Here is a 16,632-nt window from a genome sequence, read left to right as displayed (position 1 = left end):
CTTCTTTTGGGGTATTGACTGATAACTTAAAAGTGGACTTTTTAAAGGATACCCCAAAAAGGAATAACGTATTTGAAAATGCCTGACAAATAGGATGTGTTCTGTTAATACTAGTTATCGGCTATTACAATTACTTTTTTGGTAGAGTACTTGGTAGGTTCCTTGTGGGCGTGGGTTTTTTGCATTAAATGTGAGGTATGCTAACTTTTGATTTTTATGAATTATAAATATTTCCTGCCTTAAGAATCCGTATTAAGCTGGGAAACCAAAAAGTGGGCTTACCTTGAGCATTTTTTTTGTTTGTTTTGGTCGTCAACAGTAAATCAGTGTGTTTGGGAGTGATTTTGATGCTTCTGCCTCTAAATGTGTTAATACTTGGTTCTGTCACTGGAAAATTAGGTAAAGTCCTCCCTTAACTATGCAGTCAACCAATTTTTTGGTTTTACTTTTGCAAACAGACATCCTTCATAATACCTATGAAGGACATGTTTGGAGAAAGGGTTTTTGTTTGATGATTCAGCTGGAAGGAGGCCCCAAAGATGCTGTTAAACAGCATTACCCAGGACAGTGCTAGAAGCCCTTCTAGCCTCTCTGACAGGTAGCTTCTCAGGTAGTAACTATTCTGATCATGCCTTCAACAAGCATGTGGTAAGTTCTCACTGTTCTGTTCCCCAAGAGAACCCTTGGAGCAGCAAGACATAAAGGGGAAGAGCTCAGACCCAGCAGCCAGGTGACCCAAGCGCCCCCCCTCAACCTGGGCACTGTGGACCCCACGGCACCTGTCTGACTTCTGTGAGCCTCAACTTTCTCATCTGAGGAATGTTCCCTCCCCTATGGTCAGTAAGTGCTAGGTATTAGTATAATGGTGGTGTAGGAAACTAATAGTGTGGTGATTCCCAGGATAGAAGTTTGTTCCAGGGTTTGGTGGACAGAGAGAATCAGGCTTGAGGAAGAGATGGCCAAGCTGGGCTGTGAAGCCTGAGTGAGACTTAGGTAAACCAGATAGGAGTGCCAGTTTGGGGAGAGGGAAAGGGGACGGGTTCCTCCAATTAAAGAAGGAGAATTTGACCAAAGCCCCTAAGGCTAGACAGCGGGGTGGTACCCACCTGTTTTGTAAACAGACAGATCAGAGTAACCTTGAGATGACTAGATGGAGATGGGATTTTTTTTTATCTTCCCCACTGGTGGAGGAAGGAGAAAGTTTTTAAGCTCAGCACAGATGGCATCAGATTAGCTTTTTGGAAAGATTATACCTGTAGTAATGTGGAATTGAAAGTAGGGAAGGCTCAGCCACTTGTCCTGGTAGCTTTGTGTCTGCCTTTGACTCTGAAAGGAAAAGGACTGCTTACTGGAGGCAGGTATTTTAATCCAAATCTGGAAGCTTGGAGAGCACTTTGAGAAGGCATGAAGAAACCTGGAGACCATTCCAGGCAACTTTTTCTCTTGAAAAGATCTTCAGGGATATATTTTATATGCCTAACTACAAGACAGGATCTCCCCCCCACCTCCCCCATGAAGTTCAGTTCAGTTGCTCAGTCGTGTCCGACTCTTTGCAACCCCATGAACCGCAGCACACCAGGCCTCCCTGTCCATCACCAACTCCTGGAGTCCACCCAAACCTATGTCCATTGAGTTGGTGGTGCCATCCAACCATCTCATCCTCTGTCGTCCCCTTCTCCTCCTGCCCTGAATCTTTCTCAGCATCGGGGTCTTTTCCAGTGAGTCAGCTCTTCGCATCAGGTGGCCAAAGTATTGGAGTTTCAGCTTCAGCATCAGTCCTTCCAATGAACACCCACGACTGATCTCCTTTAGGATGGACTGGTTGGATCTCCTTGCAGTCCAAGGGACTCTTAAGAGTCTTCTCCAATACCACAGTTCAAAAGCATCAATTCTTCGGTGCTCAGCTTTCTTTATAGTCCAACTCTCACATCCATACATGACTACTGGAAAAACCATAGCTTTGACTAGACGGACCTTTGTTGACAAAATGTCCCTGAAAGTATCCCACTTAAAAGAAAGTGTCACCACACGCTTAAGTGTCTCCTATTACAAACACTGTAATTACGCTTTCCAACAACTAAGGTGCCGTTTGGGAAATGTACTGGACTGAAACAATCTCAGTCAATGCTAGTTTGGGATTTTTTATACAATCAGTATAGTATTAATAAGTGATAAGTAAAACAGGTATACCTACCTGAATGGGTATTGATGGCTTTGTTGACATTTCCAGTAATGTGCGGGTTCAAGAAGTGCTCTGTCATAGGTGATTTGATAGATACGAAGGTGATGTGTTCTAGAAAATGGAATTGATGATTCAGGGTGGCTAAAGTGACCACAGAGGCATAGATGTTGAAGATATAAATGGATGCTTGCGTGCATGCTAAGTCGCTTCAGTGGTGTCTGCCTCTCTGCTGGTCAGTAGTTTCTGACTCTATAGACTAGAGCCTGCCAGGCTCTTCTGTCCATAGGGTTCTCCAGGCAAGAACACTGCAGTGGATTGCCATGCTCTCCTCCAGGGGATCTTCCTGATCCAGGAATGGAACCTTTTTTTTTTTTAAGTTAACCAAATATTTTTCTTTATTAATTTTCTTATTGCAAGGGTAAAGTTGTCTTAGGTTTGAGCTTGCTTTTATTTGAATGTTTTACAGACAGTAACTGCTGCTCTGTTTGTTTACTGAAACAAATTCCTTTTTCCTTTCTCATTTTTTTTTTAACTTGAAGATGGTTTAAAGAACTTTGTGTATTGGCAAGCTTTAGAAAATATTATAGAAAATTCCTATTCATAAATCTTTGTTTAGCAATCAGATAAGATATCTTTCTGGTAAGATGTATTTAAATGTATCTGTATCTTAGTAACCTTATAGGGTTTGATAATAAGAAAAAGGTAGTACCATTTTTACAAGCAAAATACTAAACTTTTGGAGATTTGGCAGTTCAGTAATCAGAAGTATTTTGCAAAACTTTGTGAATTGACATTTTTAAGTCATGATACTGCTGCTTTATTTTCACAAAATAATACCATGCTCTGGAACTGTGTTCAATACAGTAAGCATTGGCCACGTGTGGTTGCTTTAATTAAAATGAAAACTTCAATTCTTCAGTTGCATTAGTCACATTTTAATTGCTAAATAGCCCTTTGTGGCTGGTGGCTACCGCGCTGAACAGTGCAGAGGTACAGCATTTCCATCATTGCAGGAAGTCCTATGGGCAGTACTGTTGTTGTAGTTGTTAAGTCGTGTCCCAGTCTTTTGTGATCCCATGGACTATAGCCCGCCAGGCTCCTCTGTCCATGGGATTTCCCAGGCAGGAATACTGAAGTGGTTGTCATTTACTTCTCCAAGGGATCTTCCCGACCCAGGAATTGAACCCACATCTCCTGCACTGGCAGACTGGGAAGCCCATGGGCAGTACTATAGAATAAAAAAGTGATCTTTCCACTGAGACACACACGAGGGTTTAATGTCACTAAAGCATCTCCAGAACCTCATTTGAATCCTGTTTCAGAGAGAATGATAAACATAGGAAACTGTATCCCCCTTATTCTGAGAGCACAATATCCTGTTTCTTCTGTGTGCAGACGTTGTAAATGGAGTCCATGTGAAAAGTTTTCTTTATAAAATCAGACATGGTAGATATAGGTTGGAGAAGGCAATGGCACCCCACTCCAGTACTCTTCCCTGGAGAATCCCAGGGACGGGGGAACCTGGTGGACTGCCGTCTATGGGGTCACACAGAGTCGGACACGGCTGAAGTGACTTAGCAGCAGCAGCAGCAGCAGATATACGTAGCCATTCTATAGATTGTGCCATACCCTTCCACGTTAACAAACTTGTATAAAAATAAGTTTTCTGAGCCCTAAAACAAGTGTTGAAGTAGGAATTAAATATTTGTGGCTTTCTTGGTTCATAAAAATACAGAGAAATCATGTGCCCAAAGTAAACCGTTGGGAATTCAAGCAGGAGCTAGACAAAGCTCACTTTATTTTTAATGTGAATTTCCAAGATAAAAGCCCTGTTCTGGGGCAACTAAGAAACAGTGATGGCAGGAGAGGGCAGCTGCATTGGTTGTGGAGGATGGTTTGTAGCATGGAGTAGCATAATCAGATTTGTCTTTTTCTCTGACCACCTTCAAAAGGGTGTTTGAGGTAGGCCTAGAGGTGGGAGGGTATTGGAATAGTCCAGGTGAGAAGTGATTTGTGCTGTCAAAAAGCAGCAGTGAGGATGTAGCACAGTGGCTACAAGACAGAATCCTGTCTGGAATAGAAGGAGATGAAGACCGTTTAGAGGTCAGGTTGGGGGAGCCAAGAGAAGATGACCACTAGTTTTTGCTTGTTTGGTTGGTTTTGTTTGAAGGATGGAAGAGGGGAGCCAGAAGACACGCTTGCATGGGAGGTGGCGTATTCAGCATCCTGGAAACCATGCAAAGATAATAAGGGGAAAATGACTTAGATTTGACAAGAGTTGAGGAATCTTAAGTCTAAGTAAACAGCTCGCTGATGTTGGCTGGCTGAGTAAGGAGATTGCTGCAGGTTTGGAGTGGCTGGGGGTAGGAAGCTATGGGAAAAGAAAGTAATTGACAAGAAAAGACTTCTGGGACTTTATGGAGGTCTCAGCTGATGTTAGAGAAGATCAATTTCTAGTGTCATCTGGCTGCCAGACTGTATGATTTCTGCTCCACCCTATCCCCTCCCAGATTGTACATTGCTTCCTAAGCCCCCAGCTGTGAGCCTTATTCTTGTGGCATATTATTTCCATGGGAAAGAGCACAGCTTTTAGTTATTCTGCAAGTTTTAAAATTATATCATGTATGACCAAAACCGAGGATAGTCTGGTTCATATATTTTTAAGCTATGATTTATATTTCCACAGAGTATTTAATCATGATGATTAATGAAAAACCTTAGGTTTTTAGATGCTACTTAGAATGATCTGTCGGAGAAGGCAATGGCACCCCACTCCAGTACTCTTGCCTGGAAAATCCCATGAATGGAGGAGCCTGGTGGGCTGCAGTCCATGGGGTCGCTAAGAGTCAGGCAGGACTCAGCGACTTCACTTTCACTTTCACTTTCTTGCATTGGAGAAGGCAATGGCAACCCACTCCAGTGTTCTTGCCTAGAGAATCCCAGGGACGGGGGAGCCTCGTGGGCTGCCGTCTATGGGGTCGCACAGAGTCGGACACGACTGAAGCAACTTAGCAGCAGCAGCAGCATTTTATATTTGTATATAAATATATGTATTTTTGTATATGCATATCTCCAGCCTTTACTGTTTGTTCTGTTGTATGACTTTTATGCAATTGAAAAATCAATCTTCAGATTATGTTTTAAAAAATCTTCAGATTATGTTTTGAAAGAGTCAACATGAATCAGTTTGCAAGGATTATTTGTCAGTGATTTTGGAACAGCTTGTTCGGTGCAGTATCTGGATAAAACAGTTATTTAGTTATTCAGTGAAAGAAATTTCAATGGATAAAAATTATATATGGATAAATTTTTTAATATTTAAAGAATAACAGATTTTTGGAATATGAGGTATTTTAAATCTTAAAACAAATGGAGGAAATCACAAAAGAGAAGTCCAATGCCTATAATTGAAACTGAAAACTTAAACATATCCAAATAAATTATCAAAAACACATCTTCCACATACAGACAAAAAAATTAGAAGCTCTTGATTTAGAGAAAGTTACCCTGATGGGGACAATCACTTGTGTACGGATAATGTTGTTTGCATTCCAGAGTGGACACCATGTTTTGATTCTGAAGAAGAAAATATTTTTTACATCACTGGAGTGAACCTAGAAAATTCATCCAGCTGTCAGTGTTCATCTGGACTGCAGTATTCTTCACTTCAGGCAGAGGAGTGTTTGAGGCCAATAGCATCAGGGGTTCCTGATATTCTGTGTGTGTGTGTGTGTGTGTGTGCGCGTGCGCGTGCGCGTGCGCGTGTGTATTTGGCTGGATCAGGTCTTAGTTACGGCATGTGGAATCGTTCCCTGAAGTGAAAGTGTTGGTCACTTAGTCATGTCCAACTCTCTGTGACCCCATGAACTGTAGCTCACCAGGCTCCTCTGTCCATGGAATTCTCCAGGTAAGAATACTGGAGTGGGTTGCCATTCCCTTCTCCAGGGGATCTTCCTGGCCCAGGGATCAAACCGGGGTCTCCTGCGTTGCAGGCAGATTCTTTACCATCTGAGCCACCAGGGAAGCCCCTAGTTCCCTGACCAGGGCTTAAACCTGGGCCCCCTGCCTTGGGAGCGCATAGTCTAAACCACTGGGCCACTAGGGAAGTCCAGGGAGTCTCTGTCCTTCTTGATCATAAATTTAGCAGTGAAGGGAGATAGTCCTTTTGAAGGGGAAATTTCAAACTAGCTTGAATTACCACCTCAGATTAGTTTGAATATTACCCCTGCATTTCCTCCCTTCTAAGAATTCATGACAGGATTTCCCTGGTTGTCCGTTGAGAGTCCACATGCCAGTGCAGGGAATGTGGGTTCAATCCCTAGTCCAAGAAGTACCCATGTGTCATGGGGCATCTAACCCCAAGAGCCACAACCACTGAAGCCCATGTGCCCTAGAGCTGGTGCTCTGCAACAAGAGAGGTCACTGCCGTGAGAACCTGTGCTCTTCAAATAGCGAGTAGCCCCTGTTTGTCACAACTAGAGAAAGCTCACACAAGACAGCGGAGACCCAGCACAGCCAAGAATAAAATTAAAAGAATTCCTGAGAAATTTTCTAATATGTATACATATCCTCTTATTATTCTGATGCTTATCTGTACCTGGTGTTATAGATGAAGAGTGAAAGAGGTAAGCAACATGACTGAAATGTAAACACACTGATCTAAATGGAGTTTGTGGGGGGAATCTGTGGGGCTTCTGTTTTTTTAACCATTTTGTATTGGGGTATAGCCGATTAACAATGTTGTGATAGTTTCAGGTGAACAGCAAAGGGACTCAAGCCAACAGCCATGCATATACATGTAACCATTCTCCCTGTGGGGCTTTATTATTAGGTTGGTACAAAAATAATTGCTGTTTTGGACCATGAATTTTAAATCATTATAACTAGGTTCAGACACATCTTTATTAATCAAAATAGGAGCTGTTACAATCAACACATTTTTGCCAACAAGAAAAAAGTTTATTTCTGTAGCATAAAAATGCATGCTTTGGGATTTGATGAACTCTTCGAAAGCATTTTCTGCCTTCTGCTGGTTGTGGACACGTTTTCCCTGCAAAAAGTTGTCAAGATGCTTGAAGAAGTGGTAGTTGGTTGACGAGAGGTCAGGTGAATGTGGCGAATGAGGCAAAACTTCGTAGTCCAATTCATTGAAGTTTTGAAGCATTGGTTGTATGACTTGCAGTCAGGAGTTGTCATGGAGAAGAATTAGGCCCTTTCTGTTGACCAGTGTTGGCTGCAGGCATTGCAGTTTTCAGTGTATCTCATCGATTTCCTGAGGATACTTCCCAGATATAGCGGTTTCACTGGGATTCAGAAAGCTGTAGTGGATCAGGCAGGCAGTAGACCACTAAACAGTAACTGTGACCCTTTTTTGGTGCAAATTTGGCTTTTCGAAGTGCTTTGGAGCTGCTTCTCAGTCCAGTCACTGAGCTGGTTATATAAAACGTATAAATATATATATAAATAAATAATACATATATAAAATAAATATATATATATATTTATATAAAACAATCACTGGTTGTTATATAAAATCCACTTTTTGTCCCACATCACAATCTGATTGAGTAATGGTGTGTTGTTGTGTATATTAAGAGAAGACAATACTTCAAAATGATGATTTTTTTTTTTTTTTTGGTCAGCTCCTGAGGAACCCACTTACCAGGTTTTTTCACCTTTCCAATTTGCTTCAAATGCCGAATAACTGTAGAATGGTCGACAATGAGTTCTTCAGCAGCTTCTTGTGTAGTCGTAAGAGGATCAGCTTCAATGATTGCTCTCAGCTGCTCGTTGTCAACTTCTGATGGCCAGCCACTACTCTTCTCATCTTCAAGGCTCTTGTCTCCTTTGCAGAACTTCTTGAACCACCACATTAGCTAATTGATCATTAGCAGTTCCTAGGCCAAATGCGTTGTTGATGGCGCAAGTTTTCTCCACTGCTTTATGACCCATTTTGAACTTTGTCACACCTCATTTCCACGGTCTAAAATAAATATAAACAGCAAGTAATAAAGTCATTAGCAAAAAAAAAATAATGTGAGAAAATGTCATTAAAACATAATATATAACCACATTTATAAAAATGTGGTTATATCAGATCAGATCAGTCGCTCAGTCGTGTCCGACTCTCTGCGACCCCATGAATCGCAGCACGCAAGGCCTCCCTGTCCATCACCAACTCCCGGAGTTCACTCAGACTCACGTCCATCCAGTCAGCGATGCCATCCAGCCATCTCATCCTCTGTCGTCCCCTTCTCCTCCTGCCCCCAATCCCTCCCAGCATCAGAGTCTTTTCCAATGAGTCAAATCTTCGCACGAGGTGGCCAAAGTACTGGAGTTTCAGCTTTAGCATCATTCCTTCCAAAGAAATCCCAGGGCTGATCTCCTTCAGAATGGACTGGTTGGATCTCCTTGCAGTCCAAGGGACTCTCAAGAGTCTTCTCCAGCACCACAGTTCAAAAGCATCAATTCTTCGGCGCTCAGCCTTCTTCACAGTCCAACTCTCACATCCATACATGACCACAGGAAAAACAGCCTTGACTAGATGAACCTTTGTTGGCAAAGTAATGTCTCTGCTTTTGAATATGCTATCTAGGTTGCTCATAACTTGCCTTCCAAGGAGTAAGCGTCTCTTAATTTCATGGCTGCAGTCACCATCTGCAGTGATTTTGGAGCCCAGAAAAATAGTCTGACACTGTTTCCACTGTTTCCCCATCTAATTCCCATGAAGTGGTGGGACCGGATGCCATGATCTTCGTTTTCTGAATGTTGAGCTTTAAGCCAACTTTTTCCCTCTCCACTTTCACTTTCATCAAGAGGCTTTTGAGTTCCTCTTCACTTTCTTCCATAAGGGTGGTGTCATCTGCATAGCTGAGGTTATTTATATTTCTCTCGGCAATCTTGATTCCAGTTTGTGTTTCTTCCAGTCCAGCGTTTCTCATGATGTACTCTGCATAGAAGTTAAATAAACAGGGTGACAATAAACAGCCTTGACGAACTCCTTTTCCTATTTGGAACCAGTCTGTTGTTCCATGTCCAGTTCTAACTGTTGCTTCCTGACCTGCATACAAATTTCTCAAGAGGCAGATCAGGTGGTCTGGTATTCCCATCTCTTTCAGAATTTTCCACAGTTTATTGTGATCCACACAGTCAAAGGCTTTGGCATAGTTAATAAAGCAGAAATAGATGCTTTTCTGGAACTCTCATGCTTTTTCCATGATCCAGCGGATGTTGGCAATTTGATCTCTGGTTCCTCTGCCTTTTCTAAAACCAGCTTGAACATCAGGAAGTTCATGGTTCACATATTGCTGAAGCCTAGCTTGGAGAATTTTGAGCATTACTTTACTAGCGTGTGAGATGCGTGCAATTGTGCGGTAGTTTGAGCATTCTTTGGCATTGCCTTTCTTTGGGATTGGAATGAAAACGGACCTTTTCCAGTCCTGTGGCCACTGCTGAGTTTTCCAAATTTGCTGTCATATTGAGTGCAGCACTTTCACAGCATCATCTTTCAGGATTTGAAATAGTTCAACTGGAATTCCATCACCTCCACTAGCTTTGTTCGTAGTGATGCTTTCTAAGGCCCACTTGACTTCACATTCCAGGATGTCTGGCTCTAGGTCAGTGATCATACCATTGTGATTATCTGGGTCATGAAGATCTTTTTTGTACAGTTCTTCTGTGTATTCTTGCCACCTCTTCTTAATATCTTCTGCTTCTGTTAGGTCCATACCATTTCTGTCCTTTATCGAGCTCATCTTTACATGAAATGTTCCTTTGGTATCTCTGATTTTCTTGAAGAGATCCCTAGTCTTTCCCATTCTGTTGTTCTCCTCTATTTCTTTGCATTGATCGCTGAAGAAGGCTTTCTTATCTCTCCTTGCTATTCTTTGGAACTCTGCATTCAGATGCTTATATCTTTCCTTTTCTCCTTTGCTTTTCACTTCTCTTCTTTTCACAGCTATTTGTAAGGCCTCCCCAGACAGCCATTTTGCTTTTTTGCATTTCTTTTCTATGGGAATGGTCTTGATCCCTGTCTCCTGTACAATGTCACGAACCTCATTCCATAGTTCATCAGGCACTCTATCTATCAGATCAAGGCCCTTAAATCTATTTCTCACTTCCACTGTATAATCATAAGAGATTTGATTTAGGTCATACCTGAATGGTCTAGTGGTTTTCCCTACTTTCTTCAATTTAAGTCTGAATTTGGCAATAAGGAGTTCATGGTCTGAGCCACAGTCAGCTCCTGGTCTTGTTTTTGCTGACTGTATAGAGCTTCTCCATCTTTGGCTGCAAAGAATATAATCAATCTGATTTTGGTGTTGACCATCTGGTGATGTCCATGTGTAGAGTCTTCTCATGTGTTGTTGGAAGAGGGTGTTTGTTATGACCAGTGCATTTTCTTGGCAAAACTCTGTTAGTCTTTGCCCTGCTTATTTGCCTGTTACTCCAGGTGTTTCTTGACTTCCTACTTTTGCATTCCAGTCCCCTATAATGAAAAGGACATCTTTTTTGGGTGTTAGTTCTAAAAGGTCTTGTAGGTCTTCATAGAACCATTCAACTTCAGCTTCTTCAGCGTTACTGGTTGGGACATAGACTTGGATTACTGTGATATTGAATGGTTATAACCACATTTATTTAAAAATGTATTCCAGTATAAAACAGCAAATTTAACAACACAAAAGCTACAATTATTTTTGTACCAACCTAATATCTAGGGTATTCTCATTTTCCATGATGGAAGTTGGCCAGGTGGTCATTGGGACAGTATATAAGGTGGGAGAGACCATGAGGTTGGTCATGAAGGCCCTCAAGTCGGCTCGATGGCCCCTACCCATGCATGACATCCAGCTGTCCGTGTGACTCCCCTACAGGTCATGAAACGGGTCCGCACGGAGCAGATCCAGATGGCCGTGTCCTGCTACCTCAAACGCCGGCAGTACGGGGATGCAGACGGTCCGCTGAAGCAAGGCCTGCGGCTATCGCAGAGCACTGAGGAGATGGCCGCCAGCCTCACAGGTACCTTTCCCTTCTCCCAGAGGCAGCAGCTGGCCCAAGTGCCTCTTTGAAAACCCATCATAACACACCCTCCCTTGGAATCCCAGGGCTTTTGAGCTGTTCCTGATGTTGTGTGCAACTTTCTCCTTCCCTGAACGGGGCCAGGGTCGTCTCTTTCCTCTTGCATGGGCCCCTCCCATCTCACCTGGACCTCATTCATGGAAGGCTAGGTTCTCCAGAATGAGTCCTTTGGGAAGTGGTTGAAAGTGTTGGCATCATACACATATTCCTGAGACTTACAATGTGTTTTTGCTTTTGTTGTTTGAAATTGTTTTGAAATTGGATTTGGAGTTTTTCGAAAAAATTTTGAGAAATTTTTCCTGCAGTACTTTTAGATTGGTTATAAGTGTCTTTAAATGGCCAATGGTGAAGCTTGAGATTACAGTGCCTTCTCTCGCTCAGCCCTGGCTCCTCATAAGAAGCCCAGCAGGCATCTGCCTCCTTGTCTTCCATGTCAGACTCACTCACTCTCCCTCACCTTCAGACTCAGATGGGTTCCCCTGACAAAGGAGGGGCCAGGTGATGGACTTGGAATAGATTCCTCAATGCCTTACTGTTTCTAGTAAGATGGCCAGTGTACCAGACATGAGTAAGTCCTTCTGAGCTTGTCATCACAGTCTTGGGTAAGCGCCTGCTGCCTTGTCTTCTTTGGAACCTGTGCTGCTGCTGATAGACAGTAGGGCAACCACTGTAAAATTTGTGTTCTCAGTTGTCTTGATTTAGATATAATGGCATATCAGGAGAAATTCTAGAAAATTGCCAGGAAAAATGAGAAGCATGAAATGTGATGACCATAAAATTTTATCCTGAATAATTTAATTGAGTAATCCGAATAATTATGTCTGCATTCAGCAGACCATCTTGAAGGCCTGCCAGTGGCCAGGTGCTGAGAAGTTCTAGAGAGAGTTGAGACTTGATCCTGGCTTCTGAGGTGCTTCATATTATAGTCGGGAAATGAGGCAGGTAAATCAGCATTCGTGGGAGAGTGACTTGGTGAGTCCTGTGAGGGGGATGCTCAGCCTCCATGAAAACAAAGAACATACTCTTTACAGGTAGATCAACAGGTCAAAAAGGCTTCCCAAAAGGTCTAGTGGTTCCCAGCATATAGTCAGGGGTCAGTAAATCATAGAAAGAATGAGCTGAGTTTCCAAAGAACCATTAGGAGCTTATCAGGGGGAGAGTTGAAGGGGAGCATCCAAGGTACCAAATGTGGATTTTTGGAAGATGACTCTGGCGTCCATGTTAACCGAGGAAGGGCCAGATGAGAACCAGGGGAGCTACTCAGAAGGCTACGGTATGATCCAGTCTGAAGTGAGGACAGCCTGAGCTGAAAGGCTCAGAAGAGTGAGGGGAGAATGTGGTGAGCACTTGTGACTAAGGACTCAAGACTGGCTTCCTCATGGAGGGGCAGCAGGAGAAGGAGGCTGTTCCTACATGTGCAGTCTTCCATCAAGTCTCTTGAGTTTCATAGGGGACACTGATTCTTCTCACCCATCTCTCCATCTCCGTGTGTTGTATGTCATGACTCTGCTTCCTCGTTGCATAAATTACATCCGTGCTTAATTACATGTGTGTCAGTGTTTCATCCAGATTGTTGCTAAAGATGGCTCCTCAGTCCCCAGCCACCTTTTCCCAGTCCTGAGGTTCCCACCCCCAGAAAAAAGGGTAGGAGAACTTTGCTTTTCTTTTTGGAAAGCATGAACTCACAGAATGGTGATGAAGTATATGTTTACATCCTGAGTATTGAGATTCCAGCCTTCTTCCTCCTCACATTACTGAGAACTTTGGCAGCCAAGCACCTACTGACCAGGAAAGTGATTAACTATCGCTTGTCCCTGGTGAATCCGCCCTGCCCAACAAAAGAGACCTAAAGACATCACCAGGAAGATGCCATCCACGTCCTCTTGGGTGATAAACCCACGCCCAGAGTTCTTATCAGCTCTGTGATGCTGACTTTCAGAAAACTAGAGACTGTTGGTTCAGACCTTGAAAGAAACTGATCTATTTCACGTGAAAAATGGAAGTGAAAAGAAATGATGAGAAGCATCTTGGAGAAAACAAACAGCAGAAAGAAGAGAAACCTCAGAAATACCATCACTGATAGTCTTAAAACAAGAGAATGCTATTTTGAGAGAAAAAAGAACATTCAAATGTTTGTGTTGTTGTTGTTCAGTTGCTCAGTCATGTCCGACTCTGTGACCTCACGAACTGCAGCACGCCAGGCTTCTCTGTCCATCACCAACTCCTGGAGCTTGCTCAAACTCATGTCTGTCGTCCCCTTCTCCTGCCTTCAGTCATTCCCAGCATCGAGGTTCTTTTTTAACGAGTCGGCTTTTCGCATCAGGTGGCCAAAGTATTGAAGCTTCAGTTTCAGCATCAGTCCTTCCAGTGAATATTCAGTGTGATTTCCTTTAGGATTGACTGGTTTGATCTCCTTGTAGTCCAAGGGACTCTCAAGAGTCTTCTCCAACACCACAGTTCAAAACCACGTATTTATGTATGTACATGTACTTACATGACAGTACAACTGAAAAATCAGTAGAAGAGTTGAAAGTTGAGAAAGCCTTCCAGAGAGTACAGCAGAAAGATAAAAAATGGAATCTGGGAGAGGTTAAAGGATCAGTTCTGGAAGCCTATCTAGAAATTGTAGGAGTCCCAGAAGAAAACACAAGAGAGAGTCAACAAAATGATTCAAGAAAATTTCTCAGAATTGCAAGATGTAAATTTCCAGATTGAAAGGGCCCCCTGAATGTCCAGCACCAAGGTTGAAGGTAGACCCATCCCAGGGCACATGATGGTGCAGTACCAGGTCCTAGGCTCAGATGCGTCCAGAGGAGTCTTTCATGAGTCTCTGCACCTCTCCTCTCATCCAGCTTGTGTATCCTGTGCTTTATACCTTTTGTTCCTCTGCTGTCACGTCACTGGGTGTCAGGAAGGGCAGGTAGATGTGTCAGTCATACTTAACCAGAAGCCCCAATGTCCTTTGAAAATGTACTAAGATGCCCGATGCTACTGATGCCCCTCAACACCAGCTGCCACCCATCCTGCCACATTTTAGGCTAATGATTGTCTTTCTGTACGCGTCTTGTCTGTCTCTTCCTCTGTAGTCCAATCAGAATCTGGTTGTGCCAACATAGTGTCCGCAGCCCCTTGCCAGGCAGAGCCCCAGCAATATGAAGTACAGTTCGGACGGCTGCGGAATTTTCTCACCGGTAAGTACTCAGCACCAGCACCCTTTTTTATCAAAAAGGGGTGATGCACATTTCCCTCAGAACCTGCTATGTTCCAGCTATGTTTTAGGTGCCAGGGATCCAAAGGTAGTTGAACACAAGTCTTGTATTCAAACTTATAGTTTGTTGGAACTCCTGAGAGAGTTAAATCAGGAGGTTAAAGGGCTCTGAGCATGCTATTCACTAGTCCATGGCCTTCAGCACAGTGATTGTGACTTGTGCTGAATAAGTGGAGGCTCAGTCAGCCCTGTAAGGATGCCTCCTTACATGCAGCGGATGTGAAATGGACGTTGCTATCACTGCCAGTAAGATAGTACATCTCAAAATGGCCTTTTTCCCGTATTTCCAAAAGTGCAAGAGAGTAATAATACTCATGCATCAGCAACATAAAATTTAAAAGTTGTAATTTAGACCAGTTTGTGGTGGTGTAATAACCGTGGAAATACAGAACCAGTAGAATTAATTATAATGAGGTTTCATAATTCACTGTTTGACTTTGTCATTTTTAAAAATGAAGTCATGTAGCCTGTTGGTGCCTTTAGTTCCTCATATGTAGCATAAACAAGGCTATTCAAAGACAAAACCAAGTGATTTTGACTAGTCCTAAGACAACTGATTATAATTTTAATGTTGGAAAGATGATTACAATAAAAGTGACTACGTTAATTCTGGTTATTAATCAAAGTCTTTTGTTGAGTACTTTCCTTAAACAAAACATCTTGAGGTACAAGAAATACAAAACTTTCTCTGTCCTCAACAGATGGAGAGTAATTAGCCACGTATTGGTTAGTAGAAAATTATAGTTCAAATACTTTGAAGTTTTTTTATTTTTCTTTCCTTATTTGAACAATCCTTGAGTTAATAATTTTAGTAAGCAATCAAGTATATAAACCAAAAATAATATACCTGATTATACACTGAGAGTTCTAATTTTACTTCACCCTCATAGTGGCTAGTGTTTTAAAGCAAAGAATCCACATTTCCTGCATTCTGTAGTTGGGCAAAATGACCAGTATGTTTCAGGAGATAAAGGTTACAAAATAAAACCCTAGAGAGGGTTATCTTATCAGTTTCACAGATGTTGAGTGATGGGATTCATAAATAGAGAATAGTCTGTTCAATTGTTACAGAAATTAAAAAATTGTGAAGATTAACAGTTTAATAAAAAGAATCTATTATGTTTAAACTGTAAAGAAAGAAACTCCAGTAAGATCATTATATCGTATGAATGTTAAATCTCTGAGAACAGCGATTAGTTGCTTTCTGTGTCGGCTAAAGATAAAAAAAGAAAAACTGGATTTATAAAAAGAATTTCAATCAGAGGTAAGCAAGAACTTGGAGATGAGATATTTTTAACTATTGGCATTGGTTTTTGAGGCTTTAAGCAATTTTTAAATTTTTTTAAAATCTGTTTTTAGAAAATTATTTCACTTGGTTTTTAAAATACAGCTATGATTTCCCCTTTCTAGATGAGTTCTCTCATCAATCTAGTGATGAGGAAGTTGGTTTAGAAAGAAATGCCTGGCCTCATTTAGCCCCTCTCTTGCATCCATTCAGACTGTATGTACATGAGGCACTGATTGCACTGGGGCTAGGGGGAACAGTAGAGTGTGTTGGTGGGGGGCCTGCCCTCTGATGACGGAGCCAGACAACTTGGGAAGCTCCAAATCTGTCACTGAGATAGTCTCTATTAGCCTTTTCCTGTGTAATTTCTCATCTTGTTTCAAAACTGAGAAAGTTGCCTGTTTGTCTATAATTTAATTCTTCAGTCCTTGGTCACAGGTTATTTTGAAAGGGAGAATATATATGGTTTTTCCTTACAGAATGCTTTTTCCTGGAACATTTTTCTCTACCATCAGGTCTCTGAAGAGTAGTCAGCCAAATCAAATGAATAATTATCTCCTGAGCCCCAGGATAGAAGTATAACATATAGTCATTAATCTGAATTGATGATTAATCCTAAGAGGGCTAAAAGTCACAGTTTTTGCATGAAATGTGACAGTAGGGGAAGTGTTTTCCTGAACCAGTATGGAACCAGTCGTGGGGTATTGAGTCTGCATTTGAAGTGAAGGGAGAGAGAGATTGGGGTGTGGCAGTTAGAGGCGGCTTTCTTTAGGAGGGTAGGCTTTACATTAGCACTTGGATTTCAGACATCTGTGGAAG

General features: G+C 42.1%; 1 protein-coding gene across 3 annotated transcripts in view; it reads left to right on the top strand.

Annotated features, from left to right (window-relative positions):
* The window catches only part of TAF5L (TATA-box binding protein associated factor 5 like), a 33,834-nt gene that overhangs the window by 942 nt on the left and 16,260 nt on the right, over positions 1–16,632 (top strand). Inside the window, exons 2-5 of one of the 3 annotated variants that reach the window (XM_070364608.1) lie at positions 677–836; positions 5,738–6,089; positions 11,056–11,200; positions 14,347–14,451. In XM_070364608.1, the coding sequence (XP_070220709.1) occupies positions 6,045–6,089; positions 11,056–11,200; positions 14,347–14,451 (295 nt within the window). In that variant the 5' untranslated portion in view covers positions 677–836; positions 5,738–6,044. The remainder of the gene's footprint in view (positions 1–676; positions 837–5,737; positions 6,090–11,055; positions 11,201–14,346; positions 14,452–16,632) is intronic. The other 2 variants (XM_070364609.1, XM_070364610.1) reach the window with 2 other exon arrangements.

This window comes from Bos mutus, chromosome 28 (assembly GCF_027580195.1).
Source record: "Bos mutus isolate GX-2022 chromosome 28, NWIPB_WYAK_1.1, whole genome shotgun sequence".
Classification (NCBI taxonomy): domain Eukaryota; kingdom Metazoa; phylum Chordata; class Mammalia; order Artiodactyla; family Bovidae; genus Bos; species Bos mutus.
Note: the sequence above shows the minus strand (reverse complement) of the source record. Positions and strands in the feature narration are given on the sequence as shown.